Raw genomic sequence first — 27,821 nt, 5'->3', positions numbered from 1 at the left:
ATCACATCACTAAAGAAAGTCTATTCACCCCCCCTCTAGACATACTACCAGGCCAACAGATGCATATTGTTATAACCAAGGCATTAGACATTAAAAGACATTCAAGAAAACCCCTCTACAAAATGGTATTGTTGAAAGGATGAACCGCACCATACTAGAGAGAATAAGATGTATGCTCTCTCATGCAAAGTTGCCAAAATCATTTTGGGGTGAAGCAATGAGGATGGCGGTGGACTTGATTAATTTGTCTCCTTCAACTCCTTTACTTGGTGAAGTTCCTGAAAAAATTTGGAAAGGTAAGGATGTCACTTATGATCACTTGAAAGTATGGGCATGATGAATTTGGATATAGATTATGGGATCTGGTTGACAAGAAAATTGTTAGAAGCTGGGATGTTGTCTTTTTTGAAGATCAAACAATTGAAGATTTTGGCATAATTGAGCAACCACGATCTAATGGGAATGATTTTGTTGACTTAGAGTCACCTTCTCCACCTTTGGCACATCATGAAAATATGGAAGATGTTCTTCCACCTCTTGAAGACGTTGGAAATAATGAAATTCCTAGTAATATTGAAGATGAAAATGAGGGGGAGCAACAAGTTCAAAAGAAAGCTTCATTGAGAAGGTCTTCAAGAGAGCCAAGACCTTCAATTAAATATCCATCAAGTGACTATGTTAATCTAACGGATCAAAGGGAAACCGAAAGCTATCAAGAAGCCATGAACCATATAAATAAAGTTGAATGGGTGAAGGCTATGCAAAAGGAAATGAAGTCAATAATTGACAATCACACTTATGATTTGGTTAAACTTCCTCCTAGAAAGAAAGCTTTGAAAAACAAATGGATTTTTAAGTTGAAAAATGATAGAAAGAATCTTCGGTACAAGACTAGGCTTGTGGTAAAAGGCTTTGGTTAGAAAAAGGGAATTGACTTTGACGAAATATTCTCACCGGTTGTGAAGATGTCATCTATTTGGGTTGTTCTTAGCATGACAACATACTTGAATTTAGAAGTTGAGCAATTATATGTGAAAATCGCTTTCTTACATGGTGACTTGGAAAATGAAATTTACATGGAACAATCGGAAGACTTTAAACAAAAAGGGAAAGAGAATTTAGTGTGCAAATTAAAGAAAAGTTTGTATGGGTTGAAACAAACACCACAAAGATGGTACAAGAAATTTGATTCTTTCATGATTGATCATTGTTACTCAAAAATCTCTTCAGATGATTGTGTGTTTGTGAAAAAAATTCCGGATGGTACTTATATTATTCTCTTACTCTATGTTGATGATATGCTCATTGTAGGACAAGACTCCTCCAAGATTGATAAGTTGAAGTTGGAATTGAGTAAGTCTTTTGCTATGAAAGCCTTGGAACCGGTAAAATAAATTCTTGGTATGAGGATTGTTAGTGATCGTGAAAAAGGGAAAATTTGGTTGTCTCAAGAAAGTTACATTGAAAAAGTGCTTGAGAGGTTCAATATGGATAAAGCAAAACCCGTTGGTTACCCACTTGCTAGTCACTTCAAGCTTAATACAAAACAAAGTCCTACAAGTGAGAAAGGCAAGGAAGAGATGAAAAAAATTTCTTATACTTCGGTCATTGGTTCATTAATGTATGCAATGGTTTGCACAAAACCAAATTTAGCTCACGCTGTTGGAGTTGTTAGTCGGTTTTCTCTAATCCGGGAAATGAGCATTGGTTAGCGGTAAAATGGATTCTCCTATACCTTAAAGACACTTCAAAGGTGTGTTTGTGCTTTGGAAATAGTAAATCTATGCTATATGGATTCCTGAATGTCGACATGGCTAGTGATGTTAATTCTAGAAAATCCACTTCGAGTTATTTGACGAATTTTGTAGGGGGAGCTGTGGCATGTCAATCTAAATTATAGAAATGCATTGTTCTATTTACTACGGAAGCTGAGTTTATTGCCATTACGGAAGCTTGCAAAGAAGTGCTTTGGTTGAAAAGATTCTTAAAAGAGTTGGGCATAGAACAAGGAAGGTATGTTCTTTATTGTGATATCCAAAACACAATTCATTTAAGTAAGAATTCTATCTTCCATTCAAAGTCAAAACATATTGATGTTAGATATCATTGGATTCGGGATGTGTTGGATAAGAAATTGTTGGAACTTGACAAAATTCACACCGATGACAATGGTTCAGATATGATGACGAAAGCATTATCTAGGGACAAGCATGTGAAGTGTAGAGTTTTAACCGGATTGGTGGAGTTGTCCCCATAAGTCGGAAGGGGGAGATTTGTTGGGTTTTCCCTCCTTGTGGGGCTCATGCCTTGGAAAAATGTTGCTTTATTATTATTATTATTATTATTATTTGGCTTCTCTAGGAAGCTTGGCAGCTGCGGCCTTGTATTTTTAAAGCCCCCACGCGCAGCAGCAGATGGGAGCAACCCTTCATTCTTCCTATTTTTTATTCATTCACACCAGTTGCAGCTCTCCCAGTTCTTTCTCCATTTTGGGTTTTTTTCTCTCCCACAAAACCTCTGCCTGCAGCCAGCACCAGCGCCGATCATTTTTTCTCTGCAGCAATTCGTGCAACTCCAGTTGTGTATCAGCATTTTGGGATTTCTCTATTTATACTACTTTGGTTGGTTATTTGGGAGCTTTGTTCAGAATATTTTGGTGATGTCATTTCATCTTGCTATATTTGTTTATACACTCTTGTACCTTTTGTATCCACTTTGTACAACATTTTTGTGATAATGGATTTGAACCATCGTGCTCTGTGGATGTACCTGAATATTTGAGGGAATCGCGTTAAATTTCTTGTATCTCATTTTATTTATTATTTGCATTACGTTATTAATTTACTTATGGGAATTGTTTGTATATTATATTTTTCCCAACATAATTTTCACATATTAACAAGAAAGCGTAGAATAAAATATTAAAAAGTAAAAATTAAAATAAATAATTTTTGATAACTCACATTATAAAAAAAAAAAAAAAATTTTAAAAGGGTTTGTACAGCTAAGACTTTCAATAATATCTGGAAATATTAAATATGGATGTGTTTGGTCAATGATAGTGTGGACGAGGACAATGGCATGGAGGATGGAACTCCAAGAACAGCTGATGCATCAGATATCCAATCTGTACAAAGGGATCGAGGACCAGAAGATCTATATATATATATAAAACTAATTAATCTGCATGTAAAATATCGTCATGTCTAGTGGCTTTTACTATATGTATATTTAATAAGAACAAACTTACAGAATCCGTTGTAGTCTAGGTGGTTAGGATACTCGGCTCTCACCCGAGAGACCCGGGTTCAAGTCCCGGCAACGGAAATTATTTTAACATTTTATTTAAATCAACAGTACATTTTTGTCTGTGAAAATTCAGATTTGATTAGGGGAGTTTAACGAAAGAAAAGGAGGGGAATTTTTTTTTTATTGTATTTTTCTTTTATATTAAATACTATTGAAAACGAAAATTTATTTTATTTTAATATAATTAAAAATATTAAAAAGTCCAATATTAATTATATTTAGTGCATTTTTTATTTTCTTTTTTATTTTTCTTGGTAACTAAACATTGAATTTCTTTTTTAATATTTATTGAGTTCCAAACATAACCTAAGTGTTTCAAAAATAATTTTAATGTGTTTCGTGTATTCTTGAATAAAGTTTTTCAGAGTCCAAGAGCAATGAAGTCATAATGGGGTATAATCTATTTTTTTATAATAATAATAATAATAATAATAATGATGATGATGATGATGATGATGATAATTATAAAAAAACATTTTTAATATTGCATAGTAGTATCTCTTTCTTACACATGATTTTGAAAGGCATGATCAAAAAGAGAAAATTGACTTCTTTTTATATTATGAATTTCCCAGTGTGATTTCTATTTTATATTGTTGCACATTGAGTGTTCAATAAAGTTGTTTCAATTTAATAAGTTTGAGGTACATTAAATACCTTGACTTTTTAGATCATGTTGAGTCAAATAGCAATGATTGTTAATAATATATTACCTACAGAAAATAAAAGAAATAGGTAAAAAAAAAATTTCCATCGAAGATTACGAACCTTGCGAAGGAACCATTAGGTTTTTTGGACATTGGCCCAAACAATTATACAATAGTTGCTCTTCACGGCGCTTTTGGATTAATATGTTTCATGTTATATCAATTTACTTCATTGTTTCCAGAAAAAGAAAGAAAAAAAATAAGGAGAAAATTTTAAAATTTGTTTTCTTTATATTAAATATTATTAAAAAAAAACAAGGTTAGTTCTTATATAACTAAAAATTTTAAAAAATATGAGTTAATGATGTATACAATAATTTTTTATTTATTAATTTACTATATATATTTTATTCCGTTGATTATTAAACATGGAAAAGTTTTTTTTCATATTTTTTTTTTCTAATGTTTTCTTAGCTCCAAATAGACAGAATGAACAAGTATTTATAAATGCGCATTCTATTTCAGAGAATCAAAATAACACTATGAACAAGTTATATTTTGACTGACGTAACAATCTTAAATCCTATATCATAACACGATCTGTGCACTTATCTAACTAAGAAACCATAAAATATTCCCATATAACCATTCAACTTATATCCATAATCCCAATTTAAGATTCAGTCTTGCAACTTAGAAATAAAACCCGACGATAGTTTACCATTGCTTTCTTGAAACCGTCGTCTTAAGAAAATCATGGAAACAATCACGAAATTCCTATCTCCAGGCTACGAGATGAAACCTCAAATTCCTCTTCATTCTCCAATGATGGCTACTAAAATCTTGATCTACCCATATTCTACCCTCATCAAGATCCATTCCAATACTATGATATTATTATCCGCTAAAGTCTACAGAACCTAACAACCTAGGCTCTAATATCAAACTGTCATGACCCGAAAATTCCACTACATTTTTTTTCCCATACTGCTAAAAATATAAAATTACACTAATACCAATATTAACATCCATAATGTCATCTTGGACCCAGAGTGGGTACCGGGGATACTTGTCCATAAATACATACTATCTATGGAGCGGAAAACATAATATACCTGAATCTCACATACAATACCAAAGTTCTACTATCTCCATAAATATACATGTACGTCCCCAAAAATCAGGGATTATACAAAACATATCTCCCAACACAACCACTTACCCTTAAACTAGACTGTACCAACTCCTCCTCTACCTCGGAGCTCGTTCCGCTCGTGTTTCTAGATTTCTTGAAATGTTTGATTTCTGGGGTGAGACACCTCTTAGTAAGTGAGATATATTATCATCTGTGTATGACAACATGAGTTCTATTGTGTTATAAACATATATTGTACATAATTATCTGTAACATAATTTATTGTATCTGATAAATTAGGAAATCTGTACTTGTACTTATATAAGTCTGGTAAAATCATATTTAATTTCTCAACATAAGCATACCGTGTCATAATAAATTTCTATAAACAAATCATCTGCTATTTCTGTATAACACTGATGAAATTCTCCCTTGGATAGATAGTTAGTTGATATCATGTATTACCCCCACATGATTGGGTTATACAGCCCGTAAGTAGGACTTAGCAATGGTTGACCTACCACGTTAAGCCAAAACTGACTCGTCTGAAAGTACGATTGGTCTCCCCAGCTTGGTCCGGACTACCATGGGGGCACACTACTCTTCTCTAGGCTTAATTGACTATTTAATCACCAACACTCTATCTGAGACGTGTGGTGGCACTAATCTGACATAATAGCTGTGGTACCGTGTTCTGAAACTAAATTAATCCATCAGGGTTCTGCTATCATAGAGTACATTTCATAATATAACTATAAAATAACTCATTTCGACACTGGGCCGGCTGAACTGTCATGGCACTGAGCCGGCTGAACTGTTATGACACTGGGCCGACTGAACTATTACGACACTGGGTCGGCTGAAATATCACGACACTAGGCTGGCTGAAATATCACGGTACTAAGCCGACTAAACTATCACGACACTAGGTAGCTAAACTGTAATATTATACCGTATAATATCATATTTTCGATAATGTCGATATCATTTTTGAAAATCATTATCAAACTGCTCTTATTCTGTATAATCATAAAATATTCTGGTCTGTATATACATATTGTAAAATAATCATACTCATGCCACATGAGTGAGTGTTACACTATAATATACTAACTGTCCGAGGAAAACATATATATAGCTGAAAAATAATATTAAAACCGCTTCTAGGGTTTACTCAGTTCAAACATCCGATTTCCCAAAAACATGCATTAATTCATAAATTTCATTCCCATATACTTGAATATCTAGAAAAATCATACATATAATTTTCTGTAATTAAATACTACATTTTAACCGGTAAATTTTTTTAAAAATTCCTGACATAATCTAACCCCCTAACCTGATTCCTGAGAAATGCGTGCAGGAATCCTAAAACCGTGCATACAACGTTTGCACAAAACATCCATAAACCCTAATTTAATCAGTTCAATCACAGAATAATAACCATTTTAATATTCCTTATACCCACACATTCCAATAACTGATTAAACTTGAAAAACAGTTTCCTTACCCTAGTTTTGGAGTGGTGCTTGGAATGCCCGAACTACGAAACCACTTTGGTTAAACTATGTAGAATCATCGCCGAGATCCCGTGATGACGTTTATCCTTCAATTCAGGCTGAAATCGGGCCAAAAATCGAGGGGAGAGAGAGAGAGAGAGAGAGAGAGAGAGAGAGAGAGAGAGAGAGAGAGAGAGATGATTTTAAATTTCAAAAGAAAAATGAGTTTATGACTATTTATAGATGGATGTACTCGGACGAAACCGTCTACGGTTTCAAGGGAAACCGTTGACAATTTGGTTTTTAACCAAACATTTTTTTACTGTTTTACCTTTAACTGACCGCGATAACTCAAAACCGTCGATAGTTTTTTGAGTTCATCCAAAACCATCGACGATTTGATCTGTGTCAAACTAAATTCTTTATTATTTTTATTATTACTATTTTTCGGGTCTCTACATATACACATATATTTATCATTTTATTCTATTTTACAGTTATTTTTTTATTTAAATAAAAATTTTATACATTTTAAATGTAATTTTATCTAATTTTTATTAAATTACTTCATACAAAATAAATTTAGTTCTTTTAGAATTATTTATTTTAAAAGATTAGCATTTTACTTAAAAACTAATTAACACTATTTAGGCTAAAGAAAAACATGATATGACCACCAGCATGCAGGAGCAGTTGGTCTCTGGTAGCCAGGAGACGGAGTGGAAGAACTCTTTTAACCTCATGAACGTGCTTTCAATTTTCAAAATACCCTATCATCATGATTTCTCTTTGTTGCAGACATGAAGAGTTCAGCCGCCGTATCCTTGAACCTCAGTCAGGATCTCTCGCAAACCGACGTTGTTCGTACTGTGGCCAACCGTTACGCTGCCCAACTGCAACTGTGCTGCCGGCAAAGCCCCATCTCGTACTCACACGCGCGAGCCGTCCATGCCCACATGATAGCTTTTGGTTTCAGGCCTCGTGGTCACATCCTCAACCGTCTAATCGATATATACTGCAAGTCATCCAATCTTGTCTACGCACGCCACCTATTCGATAGAATTCCTGAACCAGACATCGTCGCCAGAACAACTCTAATTGCAGCTTACTCTGCAGCTGGGCAGCTGAAGCTGGCCATTGATGTATTTAGTCGAATCCCGTTGAGCATTCGTGACACGGTTTGCTATAATGCGATGATCACGGGCTATTCCCATAACAAAGAGGGTCACGCTGCTATTAAACTTTTCGGTGACATGAGGCGGGACAATTTTCGCCCAGATAATTTCACCTTCACGAGTACACTCGGTGCTTTGGCACTGATAGCTGATCGAGAAGGGCAGTGTCAGCAGCTGCATTGTGCGGTGGTAAAGTCAGGAGCAGGATCAGTTACTTCAGTGTTAAATGCACTCTTATCTGTTTACGTTAAGTGTGCATCTTCGCCATTAGCATCGTCATCGTCCTTGATGGATGCAGCTGGGAAGCTGTTCAGCGAGATGCCTGAGAAGGATGAGTTGTCGTGGACGACAATGATTGCAGGATATGTGAGGAATGATGATCTTGATGCCGCTCGTCAGTTTCTTGACGGGATGACTGAAAAATTGGGAGTTGCATGGAATGCAATGATTTCTGGTTATGTGCAACATGGGTTTGTATCTGAAGCATTCGAGTTGTTCAGAAAGATGCTTTTATCTAGAATTAGGCTGGATGAGTTTACATATACTAGTATTCTTAGTGCTTGTGCTGATGCTGGATTTTTCAAACATGGAAGGGAGGTGCATGCCTACATTTTACGGACAGAAGAAAAATCCGCACCAGATTTTTTATTGTCGGTGAATAATGCATTGGTTACATTGTATTGGAAAAGCAATAAGATTGATGAGGCACGACAGGTTTTTAGAAAGATGCCCAAGAGAGACATTGTTACATGGAATGCAATGTTAACTGGGTATGTCAATGCAGGGCTCATTAATGAAGCTAGATTATTTTTTAAGGAGATGCCGGAGAGAAGCATTCTGACGTGGAGAGTAATGATTTCAGGCAATGCACAAAATGGGTTTGGGGAAGAAGGTCTGAAACTTTTCATCCGGATGAGGTTAGAGAGATTTGAACCCTGTGATTTTGCGTTTGCAGGAGCAATTATTTCTTGTGCTGGGCTCGGAGCATTGCAGCATGGATGCCAGCTCCATGCTCAGCTTGTCCGTTTGGGTTTTGAATCCAGTCTCTCAGCAAGTAACGCATTGATAACAATGTATGCTAAATGTGGCGTTGTTGAGGCTGCTCACTGTGTGTTCCTAACTATGCCTTACCTGGATGCAGTGTCATGGAATGCCATGATCGCGGCTCTGGGGCATCATGGACATGGTTTTGAAGCACTTGAACTTTATGAACTGATGCTGGAGGAAGACATATTACCTGACCGGATAACTTTCCTTACAGTTCTCTCTGCTTGTAGTCACGCAGGTCTAGTTGAAGAAGGGTGTCGTTGTTTCAATTCAATGCAACAAATTTATGGTATAAGCCCAGGTGAAGATCATTATGCCCGCTTGATTGATTTGTTGTGCCGAGCTGGGAAATTCTTAGAAGCAGAGGATGCAATTAAAGCAATGCCTTTTGTGCCAGGTGCCCCAATATGGGAGGCCCTTCTTGCTGGTTGCCGGATCCATGGGAATATGGGTTTAGGGATCAAAGCTGCTGAACAACTCTTTGAGCTCATGCCACAGCATGATGGAACTTATGTGCTTTTGTCGAACATGTATGCCACTGCAGGACGGTGGGATGATATGGCCAAGGTTCGAAAATTAATGAGGGAACGGGGGGTAAAAAAGGAGCCTGGTTGTAGCTGGATTGAGTTTGAAAACAAAGTTCATGTATTCTTGGTGGATGACACTACGCATCCTGAGGTGCAGGCTGTATACATTTATCTTGAGCAACTAGGCCTGAAGATGCGGAAATTAGGTTATGTCCCTGACACAAAGTATGTGTTGCATGATATGAAGTTTGAGCAAAAGGAATACGTTTTATCCACACACAGTGAGAAGCTAGCTGTTGGATTTGGGCTCCTCAAACTCCCCCTTGGGGCCGCTGTAAGGGTTTTCAAGAATCTTAGGATCTGTGGGGATTGCCATAATGCATTTAAATTTATGTCAAAAGCGGTGGGAAGAGAGATTGTTGTGAGAGATGGAAAAAGGTTTCATCATTTTAGGAATGGTGAATGCTCTTGTGGCAATTTTTGGTAACCTTGGAATTTTTTTTGAAACCGCTATTTGTCTGAATTGGTAGAAGTCTAGAGCCAGAAATGTGTTGGGACTTGTGGTGGAGTGAATGAAGTTGAGGCATGCTGTTTATGGGTCCAACTTCTGAGATGTTTTCAGATCTGTGAAGGAGTGCTATAGTACTACCTGGATCCCCATTTATGTTAAACTCAGTGCAGAAACAGAAGCAACCAGGGGCCTATGCTTGCCTTTCCCGCCAAGGTTGTTCAATGTCAGAAGAAAAAAGGCTACTGAGGTTTATTGATTGCTATCTTCAGTTGGGCACCCAAACAGTTATACTCCACCAGAAGTATGTAGCTGACAGAAGAAAGGTAAGTTTTTTTATTTGAAATACTATGACAGTAGGGTTGGAAAGAAACAAGCTTATTTTATAGCAGCACATTAAATCACTTTGCTTTTATGGTTTTTTCAGGTATATAGTAATTATATATTTTTAAAAATGTGATGTGCCTTTCTCAAAGGAGACCTGCTAAAAACAATGCCAAAAATGAGAATGGAGGCAAAATATTTTTAATTTTTATATTTTGATAAAAAAGTATTCTTACACTTTAATTCTACAAGTATAATAGATCTTAACTGAAACTTGGAGTCATGTTGGAAACTATAAATAAAAAGATAAATAAAATTGAAATGTATGTGCCTGTATATACATTTACTATTAAAAGGAGCATCATATGCCTGACCTTGTGACTGACCCCATTATTTTTAGAAGTTGTGCATTTGCTCATGTCCACTTGCATTGTGGCAGATGCTTGGCTTTCATGACTCAGTTTTTAAAAAAATAAGACTCTGAAGCAAAACTTTGCTCTCATTCATCCATGATGTCAATGGTTTAGTTCCTTTGAGAGCAGGTTCATGGGGCAGCATTTGACGCTTCCATATTTTGCTTCAGAAGCTGGATACAAGACATGCATCTGACTATGAACAAGCATAAGTGGTGATTGAAATTTGAAAAACAAAGCTCCTACAGTGCTTTCTATTTGCATGAAAGATGAACTTGAACTGCAGGTACTGCCTTTCTAGTCTTTGATTTGATTGTTGTTTCAAGTTGAGGAAACACAACAGTTTAACAATTATTTTCTTTTCTATGTCTGTTTATACTCCAATTGTTGATACTGTTTTCACGTTTCCAACAATTGAGACCTTAGGTGATTCATAATTCTTTTTGTTTCTTGCTCTGTCAATTGTTTTTGCCCACCCAGTGGCAATATGAGAATGCTGGTCAGATTGGTCACAGCAGTGGGTCAAACTCTGGTGGTTGAACTGGTGATATGTGTGTGCATCTGTGTATATATAAAATTACTGTCATTATTACGAAGATGCTTGTTCTAAACTGTAATAGCCAAAAACAATTATCAATAGAATATAGACAGATTTATGGTATTCTTATTAATTACTAAAATTCTTGACTATAATACAAATTTTCCCATTATAGAATTTTAATACCCAATTAGAAGTTTGAAAATTAACAAATAAACCTAGACAAATTTTGTCCTGCTTTCCCTATTATGAAAACATTCTTGAACCTTATTATTATTATTAACTGATAATGAGAGAATATATTTGATTCAATTAATATTTAGGGAAAAAGATACCTCCTCTGAGGTTTGACAAAAAGACAGAGACCTCCTTTGGGGTTTCAAAAATCCTAGGGACCATCCCCGAGGTTTGTAAAAAATGACACAAACCTCTCATGAGGTCTTCAAAAATGTCACGGACCTCCCCTGAGGTTTGCCAAAAAGAAACAGACCTCTCCTAAAAGAATTTGTCTTTTTACAAAATACAATGGGAGGTTTGTATCTTTTTGACAAACTTTAGGGGAGGTCCCTGAGATTTTTGAAACCTAAGGAGTCTGAAATTTTTGAAACCTCATGGGAAGCCATTGTCTTTTTGTCAAACCTCAGGGGTGGTTAGTGTCTTTTACCCTAATATTTATTTAGCTATAAGTGTTAAGGGTGCTCATATAAATGTGTGTGTGTATTATACATATATATTTATGCAGAGTATATTGAGTTTATAATTTATACATATCTACATATATTTTATTTGTCAATAAAAATAGCAAAAGCTTTAAACTGTTTAACCTTTTAAACCATTACCCTGGCCTGTTGTTTGAGCATCAGCAGTAGTTTAATTCTTTCTTGTGTGAGTAGCTGGGTTGACCCAGTTGGTTCACCTGGTCTGGCCGAGTCACCCGATTTCAGGTTTACACTGGTTCACACAAATGCAGTTCTATGACATTCATCTGCACTGGTTCACTCCAACCCAGTTGCACTGGATGATTTGTTGATATTGAAAGTAGAATAGTGATCCCATGAGGGGGGGGGGGGGGGAATTGGGTTATTTAATAAATTTTAGTTCTTATTAAATTATTTTACTTACTTGTTTAGTACTCACAGAAAAACTTAAGTAAATCAATAAATTATCAATCAAAGTCAAAACACACAACAATTTGCTGAAAACTTAAACAATCCAATCAACCACACAATACCAACAACCAAAATAACCAAGAAGTTGCAACTCTTTGAATTTCTTTCAGCTTTTGTAATTAGCCCTGTAATTTGTATGCAAGCCCTGCTTTGGATTGAATTTTATTGCGTTTCTCTTAATTAAGATTTCCGCAAATTAACCAACGTACTCCCTTGTGGGTTTCAGCAAACGGTTAATTGAAACATACTTTCTCTAGATTAAGAGTCTTCTTTGAATTCAGTGTTTAAGCCCTGTAACCTGCACTCAACATACACAAGAATATATATATATATATATATATATATATATATATATATATATATATATATATATATATATAGTGCAGAAATTAAAAAGAGTAGCGTTGAGAAGAACACCAAGTTTTACGAGGTTCGGCTTATCCCCACCCTACATCCTCGCATTTGGTCAATTCCACCAAAGGATTCCACTATGTACGCACCTTTCCGGGCAGAGCAAGCCTTTTACAATAAGCCCTCTTTTTTAGGAAGAGAAACCTCTTCAAGCGATCAACTCACGCTTGGTACAATGATCCAAATCAGCTTTGAACCGTCAAAATACAACGAGAAGACTACAAGAATCTGAGTACAATGAAACTCTCAAAACAGAGCAAATTTGTACAAGTTAGAGCACATAATATACTTCAATCAAATAATAATATAGAAAGTATGTAGCTTAAGTATAGAGATCACCAAGGGTTCTTTTAGTGATTGAGAAAACTCAATGTTAGAACTGTAGGTTGATGATTCAACAATAATTTTAGAAGATATCTCCCAGATGGAGTGTGAGCAATTTAGAACATTGAGAGAGATTGAGAGCTTGAATGCAAAAATGCTGTGTGATTGCTTGGTGATTAATTTCTTGGGATTAAGGGAGTATTTATAGGTCTTTTAGGATTAGTTTCCTTGTTCCCCAAGTTACTTGGAATGTTCACCAAGTTTTTATAACATTCATATTTGAAAACTAATTTTTAAAATTTTTCCGTTGAAGTTTAAAAATTTGAAATCCCGTGGAGTTAGTTGGCTGGACAAGCGACTAGGTAGTGTATTTCACAGAGTCAGTCGACTGGACAGGCGGCTGAGGCCTTTCTGTCTGCCAAAAATAAATTCAATTAATTTGTCAGTCGGCTGGCTCAACTACGTTCAAAATGTCAGTCGGTTGGACATTGTCAGCCGACTGAATAAGGTTAGTTCATTTGGTCAGTCGGCTGGGCAGTTTATTTAACCGTTGTATTCTTGTCAGTCGACTGAGTAAACCTAGTGTAATCTGGTCAGTCGGCTGACCAATCCATTCTTTTTCAAAAACTTCCAATTTTGATTTGTAAACCCTTGTAATTTAAAAGACTCAAATGTAACTTTACAAAATCATTTTTCAGGGTTTTCAAAAACTGGTCTCTAAGTCTTTGCACCCTAAATGAGCTTCATATTTGTAAATTATATTTGATTTGAAGTACTTACAAACGACTTTACTGAATATGACTTTTTAAGTCTTCAAGTCACTTGAGGTTCATCTTGACTTCGTGTCCCACTTAGCCTTTAAGCTTTTCATTTGTCTTTTATTGCTTCAATCTGAGAAGCTTTCACTTGATTGATTTTGATTTCCAGCTGCTTCCACGACAAACATGAGTGTAGTTTTATGTAATCCTGAAATAAAGTCACTCAACAACACATGTTAAAATATCCTTCATTTGTTATCATTAAAACAAGATTGAAAAGCCTAATTAGGGCAACAGATATTCTAATCCATGGATGATGCTTTGTTGAAGACATTAGTCATTTTAAAATTAGAACTGTATGTTGTGCGATGTAGCTCAAATTGGTGGTCATTGTTGGAAATGGATTTTGTTTGGGCATCGGAGTTTTAGTGTTTCTGATTTTACGGTCAGGTTAGGGATATATGGTGGATCGGTGGAGATAATCATTGTATGATTAATGTCGCAGGGGAGCAGCATAAATGATGGAGGTTGTGGTGTTTGTGGATAGTGCTGGTTGATTTAAGCAGAGCTTTAATTGCAGCAGAAGCAGGAGCATTGAGCTGCAGCTGTAGTTGGTGTCCACGATATTGCGGATCTGATCTCAACGCTTCATCATGATACTCCTTATTGGTGAGAAAGACATGCTGCAGTTTTAGGTTAATCTGTCTCTGTAAATGCATAAAATTACTGCTATGCTCTAGGTTGTGAAATTGACCAAAATCAACTTTGCAAATGCGAAATTTTAAATTAATTATTAATTATATTATTTGCATTCTTATAGGATGTTGAAATTGGTGGTGCACACTAGGATTGGTCACAGAGACATGTGGCAAGGTCTCTACCAATTCTGGTCTTAGGATGCTCTGAGATTCTTGGCTTGGTAGGCTTGAACCAAGGTTCACTAGAGGGAGCCTTGAACCCTTAGCATTTTCCTAAGCTGCTCAGGAAACTGCAATGTATCATTTTCATGATGCATGTTTCCTTCTATTTTCTCTCACCTTTACTCCGTGTCGTGACTGAATTTACTCAATAATTTCTCTTTTTTTTTTTTTTTTTCATCAATTGAGATGTAATATGTCATTCTCATGTTGCACCATTTTGCCATTCCTCAATAATGCCCCCAATCATTCTTTAATGGGGACATTTTTTACACTTAAACAATTAAGCCCTCTCTCTCTCTCTCTCTCTCTCTCTCTCTCACTTTGGATTCTCACTAGTTTAGGGAATTAAGAATACCTTCACCTGCTACAATCCATGCTTGAGCTTCTTGGAAATTGGTTGATTCTCCTCTTTGGGTCCTCTCCAGAACATCCATTACTTGCGTGCACTAAATTTCTCCTCCCCTCTCATTTACCCCTCCACAATCTCTAATTGATATTTTTTTGTTCTAGTTTTTGGTCATTTTAGGATGGAAGGAGACCAAAAAAATTGAACAACCCAGTGTTGGACTGTGCCTAATGCCAAAGAAGTTGAATATGACAATGCACTTTGTTTGGTCCATCACCATCTTTTTGGAAGATGATCCTGTTGATGTGGACAAGTTTTGTTGGTACGGATATTTTAAGTTCTATTGTAATTTACTATTGTTGTTAAAATATTTAGGGTTTAGGAGCTATATTTGTTTGGACTAGTCCCTCATGGTTTTGCCTAAAATCATATAGCATGTGCTGAGGTTGGATTACTATCTTACTTTAGTAGCCTCCATGTACGCGCGAAAGCTTCACACGTGCTTTGGGGAATTTTAGGAAAGAAATTTGAATTTAAGAATGCATTTTATAGAAAAGATAGCTGCCAATAAAAAAAAAGACAAAAAATGTGTATGGTTAGAAAAATTAACCATTTGGTAGTGAAATTGGTAGTTTAATATATTTTGTCTTGTTGAGTCTTTGAGTGTGATATGTGACAAGGCAAATTTAAGTGATAAGCAAAAATGCAGAGACCAAAAACCTCTTCTCTCAATATAGTAATTCTTATCTACTGTTGTGTCAGAATATGCTGAGTTTTCTTCTTTTCCATCATTTTTTTGTCTTTTCTTTTTGGTTTACATGGCATATAAAATGCATTTTATCTCGTTAAGATATTTGTTTCTCCATGAATTTCCAAACGTTGGCATAGTATCTTTCCCTCTAGTTGGATATTTAATACTCTGTACCTTATGATGTTGAATTTTATTTTTCAACACATCCTTTTATATGAGGGTGGGCCTTGGATCAACGTTAAGATTGCTCCTTTGTGACCAGTTGGTCACAAGTTTGACTCCAAGGAAATAGCCTCTGGATAAAAGCGGGGGTAAGGTTGCATACACTGTGATGATCCTCCCCCAACCCTCGAAAAGCGGGGAACCTAATGCCCTAGGGGGATGCCTTTTACGACATCCTTTTATTTATTGATTAATTCAGTTGATGACAAACAATGTAGAAGTGACTAGTGAGGTTATCTTACTAAAATACCAAAATTTCATGATTTTCTGTATATCTTTCTTGCTTTCTCTTTTACACTCACATGTGCACAAAATATCTTTATTTTCTTTGAAGTTATTGTAGATGCACATTTGTAAGTTCTTAGGTGGCATTTGGTTCACAAAATTAAAAATATCCCCATGGAATGACATTTCTTAGAATCTCATTGTTGAAACTGAATTGAATGGGCTCATATTGCTGTGGATATCCAGTTGGAAATTATACAGAAGCAGTGTAGGTGAAGATGGAGGGCTCTTCATGTTAATTGGTTCATGGAAGGTCATATAGTCCATTTGAACTTGTATTGGGTAACAGTATGCTTCTTTTAGGAAAGTTTGGTGGGTTTTGTGAACTTATGATTTTAATGTGGTCACTGAGGTCTGTTGATGATACAAGGGAGGCAGGTGGAAATTCCTAATGCTCTGCATGTCCTGTACATGAGGTATGGTTCTTTTAGGAAAGTTTGGTGGGTTTTGTGAACTAATGATTTTAATATGACCACTGAGGTCTGTTGGTGATACAAGGGAGGCTGGTGGAAATTCCTAATGCTCTGCTTGTCCTGTACATGAGATATAGAGCCAACATTTTTTGCCTAGAATTGGTCTTGCATGAAGTCTTTGTAGATGATGCATTTACAAGAATTCCTAATGCAGGCTCATCCCGTTTATGATATATAGAGCCAACATTTTTTGTCTAGAATGTCTTGCATGAAGTCCTCATTGACTATGTATTTTTCCGAAGAAGATAAAAGAGAAGTGGCAGTGCAGCACTGGACCGACTCCCTTACTCTGGCACCTATAAAAATATGTGCTTGCTCCATCTTCCTCAGTATCTCCCTTCCCCCTCTTCAACATGCATGTTTATTTTCACATTAATATTTGGTTGGTTAATTGTGAATTGGCCTGGATATTCTCCTTCAACTCTTGGCAGATGCTTTTCAGGCGTCTGCTTTCATGAGGGCACTTGGAGTCTCAATTTACTTCTACATATCACCTTTTCTATTGATTTTTTTTTTTTTTTCAAAGAATGGTGGTATAAACCTTCAAGACCTTATAGAACTATGTGCTGACTGTGGAACCGGGCATAATTTGTTTCTCTTTTAAGTTTGTTTGCAATGTGGGGGAAAAAGTTTGATTACATTTTATGACTTGTTTTTGAGATTGGAAGGATTATATTATTTCTAGACATCTTTTGTGCTGGGGTCTGCAGCAATACTTAAGGGTGGGAATATAAATGAACAAAATGATTGTTGTGTAAAAGCCCTCAAACAGTGCACAATGGAATATATAATTTGTGTGAAGGATCAAACATAAACAATGCAACAATCTAAATGGTAAATATACAGAATAATTTCACAACCACAACAAGTAAAGAAAGCAATAACAAGAATAACGATACCAGGAATTATGTGGTTCGGCAAAACCTACATCCACGGGAGCAAACGGCAAGAATTTACTATCTCCTTGTCCAAATTACATGAACAATACATGAATTCTCTCAATTCTCTCTTCAACCACACTTGACTTTCTCTTGGCACACAGTATACAAAGTATTCTATGTATATATAAGCCTCATCGGTGGTTTCCCTCCAAAATCCAACCAAAATAACGTCCAAATTATTCAAAATTCAAAATCTGTGCATGTTGTTCCGAGCCAATCTGTCGACGATTTTCGTGAAACTGTTGACGATTTCAGATGAAATGGAGATACTGAGAGCTTGCATTCTAAAATTCAGCGAAACCGTTGACGGTTTTCCTGAAACTGTCAACGGTTTCCCTCTGCTCTACTACACCTTGATTTCTTTCATGTTTTCCCTTTGTATGTGAGACATAATTCACAACAAACTCTACCTTGGCGAACATACGCCCCTTAGGAGAAATCGAAAAGCATGAACCCGTTGTTCCACATTGAACTTTGGAATGTTAGGTTGGGACCATATCTCATCTAGTACTTGGAGACAAACACCAAGTCCAAGCAACGCCGCTTGAACTTGCCGATGACAGCTTCAGCTTCTACCATCAACCTTGATACAGTTGTAGATGTAACACCCGAAAACTTCACCCTAGGCTTCCAACAAGACTTTCCCACAACAATAAACCCAAAAGCTAATGCAAGCCTTATATCACCAAAGCTCCCTGCATAGTCTTCAACAAATCTCACAACTGACGGTTCACTCTGTTGCTTGCTGAAACACCCCATTGCACAATCATGGAGGACCTTTGACATATACCAGACATCACAACTCATCTTTGGGTACCGAACGGTAGACATTCCATATTAATTCTCCACAGAACCCCCTTGAGACGGCAAACAAAGTCTCCCTATGGCTCCGTCCAAAAAGCCATCCTGAGATAACACCAATCTTCCTATAGCTTTGTCCATACGAATCAGCAAACCAAGACCCATCTTGACCGTACCCAACACATTTACGTCAATAACTTTCAACAGAGTTTCCAACTAATAGCCTTAGTTAAAGTATTTCCAGCCAATAACATGTCATTCACACACAACAAATACATCACTCCACTGTATCCTATCACTCTCTTCCCATTTGGAAGTCTCACCAACTCATATCTGGAACATATGCAATACCTTCATTTCCTCCACTATAGCACTTATCCACCTATTTTTCCCTTTGCCATGCATTGCAAGTTGAAAAATAGTAGGAACCTTGCTATTGGTAATAATAAATACATGAAACACCAGAATGCCAAATTTATACCTGAGTGGTGGTCTGATAGTGTACATGGGTCCGCCATGATTCTGCTGGTCTCCCGAGCTTAAACTTCTTGCAATATGAACTATGTCATCTCTGCCCTGAGTCTGCTGCTGTACCTGCATCACATGCGTATTCATACCGGGATGTTGTTGACTCGAGATAGAACTTCTCGCATTTCTGCTCTGAGTCCCTAACTCCACTTGCATAGCATGATTGCTGCTACCGCAATTTTTTGACATTTGTTTCCCTTCCTTTATCTAAGTATGCTGTCCCATGGCTTTATCATCAAAAGTCATGTCCTCGATTATTCCTTTGTTTGCCACAGGATCACCCAACTTGCACCCACCTTTCTTATAACTCAGAAAGATGTACTGTCCGGACATAACACCAAGTCTAGATCTTCCATCACTAGGATAGTGCACCAATGGACATTCACTCGTAACTGAGTAGTCTACCGTAAAACCTGTCCACAATTCACCTACAACTCTCCTATCTAGCGATACCTTTGGCAATCGGTCACACGAGAAATGCGTCATACTCACTGACTTCACCAAGAAGTATCATGTAAGCCCTACATATAACCTGCCCTGCTCACAAAACTTCTTGAATGAAATCAGCATACTCAGTCCCAATGTCTAACTCGAGGATTTCTCTCCTGGTCTGATACTCCACCTCAACCACAAGTTTAACCTGGTAAACACATCAACATCATGTTTGTGCCATATGAGATAAACCAAAACCTTTCGTGATACACCCAAGAAAAACATATGTCAGCCCCGTGATGCTATCTTCACCGGTTCCCAAACATCTGAATACATGTAGTTGCCCATATGCCTTAACCGCATATGCCACAGAATATCTAACTCAGATTCTATAGTTGCAGCTCCACCTACAACCATAACACCCTGCAGTGCATAGATATTTCCCGGTATCTTTTCTCCTTTCATCACTATCGAATCGCCTTCACACACTTTCATTTCTCTACTTTCAGACTTGTAACTATACCCATTACAGTTTAAAGTACCCAATGAAATAACATTCTTCCTTAGATCGGTACATGCCTTACATCACATATGGTTCTTATAACACCATCATACATTTTGATTTTAACATTTCTAATACCAAATATTTTGCATGAAATGTCATTTCCCATCAAAATACAACCAGTATTAACTAACCTGTATGTCAAACCATTTTCTATTTGCTGTCATGTGATAAGAGCATCCAGTATCTAGGATCCAAGAATCATCCATGAGGTACTCTGAACCCGATGAAACACATAGCATATCCCCATCATTGCATTTTGAATCTCCTTCCGCTACATTTGTAAATTTTGACGGACCTTAGTGATTTTCAAAATTCTCTTTCTTCCACTCCGGACATTCCGGTTTTATGTGCCCAATTTTACCGCACTTAAAACATTTTATGTCCTTTCTCTTCCCGGATTGCAATCGAGATCCGTTACGGGACTTACGTTTTCCATGTTCTTGGTTACTTTTCACAACAAGTCCTTCACCATATGAAGCTTCATCGCTAACCATTTTTCTTTCATGAAAATCGAGCAATGCCCTCATCACCCTCTTCCAAATTCAGGCTTTCCTTGCTCCATGTAAGAGTGGTAACCAAGTTTTCATAAGTTTGAGATGCAGGTAGGGAATTTAACAACATCAACGCCTTGTCTTCCTCCTCGAACTTTACATCAACACGCACCAAATCACTCACAATCTGATTGAAAGTGTTGATATGTTGGTTTAAATCCGAACCCTCCACCATATTAACCCAATACAACCTTTGCTTAAGAAAGAGATTGTTCGATAAGGACTTAGACATATACCGGCTTTCTAGTTTATGCCAAACTGCTATCGGAGAATCCTCATCCATGACGTGATACAACACGTCATCAGTCAAACACAGTCAAATAGTTGATACCGCCTTTGCTTCCAACTCATTCCAAGTTGCTTCATTCTTACTTTCCGGTTGAACTCCATACAATGCCTTCGCCATCCCTTGGTGCACCAAGAGATCCTTCACCCTCTTTGCCACAAACCGAAGTTTCCAATTCCATCAAATTTGGCTGCATCAAATTTTGTAGATGAAGATGCTGTAACAACAATGCTCTGATACCAATTATTGTGTAAAAGCCCTCGGACAATGCACAATGGAATATATAATTTGTGTGAAGCATCAAACATAAATAATGCAACAATCTAAATGGTGAATATACATAATAATTTCACAACCACAGCAAGTAAAGAAAGCAATAACAAGAATAACGATACCAGGGATTACGTGGTTTGGCAAAACCTATATCTATGGGAGCAAACGATAAAAATTCACTATCTCCTTGTCCAAATTATATGAACAATACATGAATTCTCTCAATTATGAATTGTTAAAAATTCCACTTGAGCAACTGTTGGGGAATTGGGTTTGAGACGATTTCCGTTCAAGGTGGAGCAGTTGGAACTCACAAGTGAGGGAGAGATTGTTAAAAATTCCATTTGTGAGTTTGTCCCATATTGGAAAAATTGGGTGGATGATGAATGCTTATATACATGGTTGGACCCAAAACCCAATAGGCTTAAGGTTTTGGGGCAAGTTGGTGTTTACTCATGTGTATCAAGCCTACCCATGGGCTCCTCCGGTGCTAACAATGTTGATGAAGAATGTGAAGTAGAAATGAAGTTTTTATCTTCTTTGCAAAAAATCATTGGTGTGTGATTCTGGATGTAAATTATTCAGTCTGTTTGCTTGCTGCATTTAATTTGGTATAATATGTCTCTAGTCAAGGTAATCTTCACAAGAACTGCCAGTGCAAGAGAATGCCCGAAGGAGACTGTAAAAACTGCAGTCTTCCCAGGTAAAGAAAAATATTCCTGCATCTCAAGTATTTTAGAGTGCATGCTCATTCTTGCTTTCTTTTCATTTTAAGATGTTTCTTTTTATATGCATCCAACATTTACTAGCACATTGCATTAAGGAATAACTCAAAATGTACAAACATCACAGGCATGCAAGGAATGATGAAGATTGGCTCTTATGGTGCCAATCAAAACTAGGTTTACCTTTTGGGTTGTTGGAAATGTCTTGGACTTGGAATTGTCCATTTTTAATGGCTGCTCTGCAGTTGCATTGGTTTTGATTTGGAACTTGCTGATAATAGGTTTGAGGCATCTGCAAGTTAATAATTTACGAAAACTATTTGTTAAACAGATTAGCTGCCAGCTATAAATTTAGTTAGCTTTTACAGAATATTATTATAACTTAATTCAGTTTGTTATTCATTCAGTTTGCTAATTATTCAGCTTCAGATATATATACTCGTTGATGTAATAATTTTCACAATGAATGAGATTCAGAATTTCTCTCTTTGTCCAGCTGTTTCTTCACATGGTATCAGAGCAATTAGAGAAATTCTTCTCTCATGGCTTCCTCTGCAACTCCTTTGGATACTTCTTGTTCTCTTATCAACTCCAATGTTGATCCGAGCTCAAATCCTTATTACTTCCAAAGCAGTGATGGTCCAAACTTGCACCTGGTAAATAAGGTTCTTACTCGAGACAACTTTCAGACATGGAGCATGTGTGTAACAATGGCACTGAGTGCCAAGAACAAGCTGGGGTTCATTGATGGAACTCTGGAAGCTTCTCTCTCTACTGATGTGAATTATGCCACCTGGAAACGAGGCAACGACACTGTGAAGTCATGGATTCTCAATTCACTATCTAATGATGTTTATTCCAGTGTGATGTTCATCAAATCAACAAGGGATATATAGATTGAACTTGAAGATCGATTCTCCTTGACTAATGGACTTAGGATCTTCCAGTATAGCAATCCATTTCTAATTTGACACAAGGTTAGATGAATATCGTTGATTACTTCACACAATTAAAGTCCTTATGACATGAACTGATGAGTTACAGGCCAATTCCCGAGACATCTCCCGCTTCTTTGGAAATCTTGGTTGATTATCAGAATCAAGATTATGTAATGAAATTCTTGATGGGCCTAAATGAGTCATATGGTTATCTTAAAAGCCAAATCCTTCTAAGCAATCCCTTACCTCCTAGAAACAAGGTGTTTGCATTGCTCATGTAAGAAGAGAGGCAAAGGGAGATCAGTTTAGTGATTATTACTGAACCAACTGCTATGCTAGGACGAGCTACAGGAAATCAAGGAAATAAACAGAGTCATGGCAAGAAAGAAAAACCTGTGTGTTCCCACTGTGGACTTCTAGGACACACGGCTGAAATATGTTACAAAGTACATGGGTATCCTCCAAGCTATAAGTCAAGGTACAAACACAATGCTCCTTCAGCAAATCAAGTAATCTTGACAACCAACACTGAGCAATCTAGTGAAGTGCAGCATCTTCCATTCACTCAGGAACAACTTAGGCAGATCATGGCAATCATGCATCCTTCACCTGAAATACAGCCACAGCCTTCAGTTGCTCAAGTTACTAAACCTTTCACCCACAGTACAAGATCTTTTTCTGAAGATCATCTCTTCTCTACAATGACAGGTATTCCTTCTTGCTCATCTGTTGTTTGCACTCAAGGTAGAAAGCAAATTAGTCTCACATGGATTATTGACACCGGATCCACTGATCATATGGTAAATTTTGTCCATTCTCTCACTACTATAACAACTTCCATCAACACATCTGTGAAATTGCCTACTAGTGCTCTTGTTTCTATTACACACATTGGAACAATTCGTATAACACCTAACTTGCTGCTCATTGATGTTCTTGTTGTTCCTTCTTTTGCTTATAATCCAATCTTAGCCAGTAAACTTCTTAAAACCATTTCTTGTTGTATCATTTTTCATGGCAAATATTGCTTTATACAGGACCTACAGACACATGGAGGATGATTGGATTGGGTGAAGAGAAGGCAGGTCTCTATCATCTCCTTTATAAACATTCAGCTATGTCAGTTTCCAATACAACTTTCAATAAGAATAGCCTGCTCACTATACCTGCTTCATTCTTTGCCAATGCTTCTGATTTCAATGTCTAGCATTATAGATTAGGACATCCATCCAAGCCTAGACTAGATTTGCTGCATAAATCTGTCCCTAAAATAAAAGAATCAAATTTTGGTCATTGTAATATTTGTCCTCTTGCTAAACAGAAGAGGTCATTTTCAAACAGCAATAATAAGTGTTCAATAGCTTTTCAACTTGTGCATTGTGATATCTGGGGACCTTTCTCTACTAAATCAATTGATGGTGCAAGGTATTTTCTGACCATTGTAGATGATCATACCCGATGCACTTGGTTATACTTAATGCAATCTAAGGCACAAGCCAGTTATTACTTGCAGTCTTTTGTTACTTTTGTTGAAAATCAGCTTCATATTACTATACAAGCCATACGTACTGATAATGGTGCAGAGTTTCACATGCCTAATTTTTTTATTTCCAAAGGCATTATTCATCAAAAATCTTGTGTCTATACACCACAGCAGAATGGTGTTGTTGAACGAAAGCATCAACACATCCTTGTCGTGACTAGATCTCTTCGATTTCAGTCCAATTTACCTCTTCATTTCTGGGGTGAGTGTGTTTTGACTGCGGTTTACCTCATTAACAGGTTACCTACTCCAATTCTCAATAACAAATCTCCTTTTGAGATGATGTTTCATAAAATTCCTTGTTACTCTCATCTTAGAGTTTTCGGTTGCCTTTGTTTTGCATCTACTATTTCATATGGTAGGACCAAATTTGATCCTAGAGCAAAGTCTTGGATATTTGTAGGTTATCCTCATTCTGTAAAGGGCTATAAATTATATGATCCACACACTCAAAAAATATTCATATCTCGAGATGTTGTGTTTCATGAGCATGTTTTTCCCTTTCAGAAATTTTCACATAATCATTCCCCTGATATTCCTCATCCCATTCTATTAACCTCTATGTCTTTTCCATCCTCTTCAACTCCCATTATCAATCCAAATCCATTCACATCTGATCCATCTTCCCATATTCCAAATATTACATCAAATTCAATTGAAGCTCCAACTGATTCCAATGCTTCTATTCCATCTGTTCCTTTGAGAAAATCTTCCAGACAAATTTGATCTCCTTCCTACCTTCAGGATTATCATTGTTCTCTGCATTCTTTGAAAAATCATTCCAGCTCTGCCACTGTTGCAAGTCCAGGTTGTCCTCATGACATTCATCCCTACATATCCACTTCCAATCTTTCTCTTGCTCATCAAGCTTTTGTGTCCTCAGTTACCAATCTCATTGAACCTCAATCTTATAAAGAGGCAGCTCTTCATCCTGAATGGAGGAAAGCAATGGCTGCTGAAATCAAGGCCCTAGAAGACAATCACACATGGACCTTGACTGAATTGCCTCCTGGGAAAGTTGCTATTGATAATAAATGGGTTTACAAAATTAAGTTCAACTCTGATGGCACTGTTGAAAGGCCCAAAACTTGGCTTGTGGCCAAAGGTTTCACACAGCAAGCAGGCTTGGATTACACAAAGACTTTTAGTCCTATTGCTAAGTTGGTCAGTGTTCGCTGCATCCTATCCATTGTTGCTATCAAAGGTTGGCACCTCCATCAGTTAGATGTCAATAATGCTTTTCTTCATGAAGATCTTTAGGAAGAAGTTTATATGCATGTGCCTCTCAGATTTGATAGCAAGCGGGAGAATATTGTATGCAAGCTAAAAAAGTCTCTTTATGGGCTCAAGCAATCATCATGACAATGGTACTCAAAATTATCCACTTCTTTGACAGAATTTGGTTACAAACAGTCATTTGCAGTCATTTGCAGACTATTGCCTCTTCACTAAGGGTAATGGTGAGTCATACATTGCTCTCTTAGTATATGTAGATGATGTGATTTTGGCAGGAAATGATTTACAGGAGTTTAAGGATTTGACACACTTTCTACATGAGAAATTTAAAATTAAAGATCTAGGAGAATTGAAGTACTTCTTGGGAATAGAAGTAGCAAGGTCTAAAAGAGGCATTTCCATCTGTCAAAGGAAATATGCCTTGGACATTCTGAAAGATTCTGGTTATATAGGCTCTAAGGCAATCAAATTTCCTATGGAGCAAAACCTGAAGTTGACTACAGAAGAAGGGGACTTACTTGAAGATCCCACTGCCTACAAAAGATTAATTGGGAGGATGTTGTATCTAACCATTACAGGGCCAGATCTATCCTATGCGATTCAAGCTCTAAGTCAGTTCATGGACAAGCCAAGGGTACCTCACTTAATTGCAGCATATCAGGTGCTGAGATATATCAAAGCTACTCCTAGTCAAGGTCTGTTCTTTTCAGCTTCTTCAGACATGCATTTGAAGGCCTTTTGTGATTCAGATTGGGCAAGTTGCATAGAAACTAGAACATCAGTCACGGGTTAGTGTGTTTTCCAGTGAAATTCTTTAGTTTCACAGAAATCCAAGAAACAGAAGATAGTTTCTAGATCATCTGCAGAATCGGAATATAGATCCATGGCTACTACCATCTGCGAAGTAACTTGGCTGATTTCATTACTTAAGGATTTAAAGATTGAACATATAAGGCCAACCTTGATTTTTTGTGACAATCAAGCAGCATTACATGTAGCTGCTAATCCGGTATTCCATGAGAGAACAAAACATGTAGAGATAGACTGCCATATAGTTCGGGAAAAATTACAAACTGGTGTTATCAAGACTTTGCAAGTTACTTCACAGAATCAGCTAGCAGACATCTTCACGAAACCTCTCGGATTTCATTCCTTTGCTTCATTACTTTTCAAGATGGGTGTAATTGATGTTCATACTTAATCCCATCCATCTTGAGGGGGAGTGTTAAACAAATTAGTTGCCAGCTATAAATTTAGTTAGCTTTTACAGAATATTATTGTAACTTAATTCAGTTTGTTAGTTATTCAGCTTCAAATATATATACTCATTGATGTAATAATTTTTACTATGAATGAGATTCAGAATTTTTCTCTTCGTCCAGTTGTTTCTTCATACTATTCATGCCTTTGTGGAATGGAATGTGTTAGGAAAGAAAAAGAATAAAAACTTGAATGGAGAGTATGATAAAATAAAGTGATAGATTCGACTCCATTCCCCTTGATTTAATTCCATTTCTACATACAAAACTTGCAGTAAGTGGTTTGTCAGACTCCCATCCTGAAACCCATTCTCACTCCCTTCTCTTTTTTTGGTTTGTAAGGTTTGAACATGGATCTTTCACTTCCGCAGCTTGCCTTATTGTATGTGTGTGTATGTATGAAATGTATATATATATATATATATATATATATATATATATATATATATAAAGGCAGCCCGGTGCACAAATAAAAGCAATGTATTGCATATAATGTGTATTATAGGGCTTCAAATGGGTTTTGAAGAAGGATAATATTTACATGCTCCCTCAATGTCACTGCAGGAACAGCTATATGTCTGGAGTGTTTTGGGGTGGGAGGGAGAACATGCGCATGCACATTTATGCCTTGGGAACGACGTAAAGGCCAGACAAGCCAAGCCAGTCCTACTCAGCAGCACTTTAGTAAAATCTGGGTGTGTGTACCCCTCTTGTTTTGGAAGTAAAGGTAAGGCAGCTTTACCCAAAGACTCGAGTGCTTTCATGTAGTGGCCCCCAAACCAGAAACACAACAGTGCAAGATGCCTGCCCTTGGCTTTCACCACATGTGCTTTGTCCTAAACTTTAAGATTTAAATTTAATAATATTTGAATTTATTTATGCCTAAATCTGCACGAATTAGAATCTAAGATTTAAAGTCTTGCTTCTCAAACATAGAAAACACATTAGATTCTGTTTGGGAG

General features: G+C 36.8%; 2 protein-coding genes and 1 non-coding gene across 6 annotated transcripts; all 3 read left to right on the top strand.

The window, feature by feature from the left end:
• The first annotated feature begins 3,254 nt into the window (after positions 1-3,254).
• Positions 3,255-3,327, top strand: TRNAE-CUC (transfer RNA glutamic acid (anticodon CUC)). The gene has a single exon. It is a non-coding gene; the product is annotated as a tRNA-Glu (tRNA).
• A 3,917-nt stretch (positions 3,328-7,244) lies between these two features.
• On the top strand, positions 7,245-27,742 carry LOC131163122 (pentatricopeptide repeat-containing protein At1g25360). 4 transcript variants are annotated; one of them, XM_058119860.1, is made up of 4 exons: positions 7,295-10,173; positions 10,611-10,870; positions 14,290-14,453; positions 27,424-27,742. In XM_058119860.1, exon 1 carries the CDS (start codon positions 7,391-7,393, stop codon positions 9,824-9,826), a length of 2,436 nt encoding a protein of 811 aa, XP_057975843.1. In that variant the 5' UTR covers positions 7,295-7,390; the 3' UTR covers positions 9,827-10,173; positions 10,611-10,870; positions 14,290-14,453; positions 27,424-27,742. The 4 variants fall into 4 exon arrangements, with proteins under 4 accessions (XP_057975844.1, XP_057975845.1, XP_057975842.1 ...); XM_058119861.1 differs by lacking the exon at positions 14,290-14,453 and having other exon boundaries at positions 7,245-10,173; XM_058119862.1 differs by lacking the exon at positions 14,290-14,453 and having other exon boundaries at positions 7,268-10,173; positions 10,755-10,870.
• LOC131163123 (uncharacterized) lies at positions 22,726-24,190 on the top strand. Its single transcript, XM_058119864.1, has 2 exons — positions 22,726-23,529; positions 23,859-24,190. Exons 1-2 carry the CDS (start codon positions 23,154-23,156, stop codon positions 24,026-24,028), a joined length of 546 nt encoding a protein of 181 aa, XP_057975847.1. The 5' UTR covers positions 22,726-23,153; the 3' UTR covers positions 24,029-24,190.
• Positions 27,743-27,821: the final 79 nt, after the last annotated feature.

Source organism: Malania oleifera, chromosome 8, assembly GCF_029873635.1.
Source record: "Malania oleifera isolate guangnan ecotype guangnan chromosome 8, ASM2987363v1, whole genome shotgun sequence".
NCBI lineage: Eukaryota > Viridiplantae > Streptophyta > Magnoliopsida > Santalales > Ximeniaceae > Malania > Malania oleifera.
The sequence above is the reverse complement of the archived record's forward strand: the minus strand, read 5'-3'. Positions and strand labels throughout refer to the sequence as shown.

Excerpts from the sequence above, each read along its gene's own strand:
- LOC131163122 (XM_058119861.1), top strand. The coding sequence starts at position 7,391 with ATGAAGAGTTCAGCCGCCGTATCCTTGAACCTCAGTCAGGATCTCTCG.
- LOC131163123 (XM_058119864.1), top strand. The coding sequence starts at position 23,154 with ATGCTAGGACGAGCTACAGGAAATCAAGGAAATAAACAGAGTCATGGC. Across the intron at positions 23,530-23,858 it reads TCTCTTCTCTACAATGACAG|GACCTACAGACACATGGAGG; the intron begins GTATTCCTTCTT and ends TGCTTTATACAG.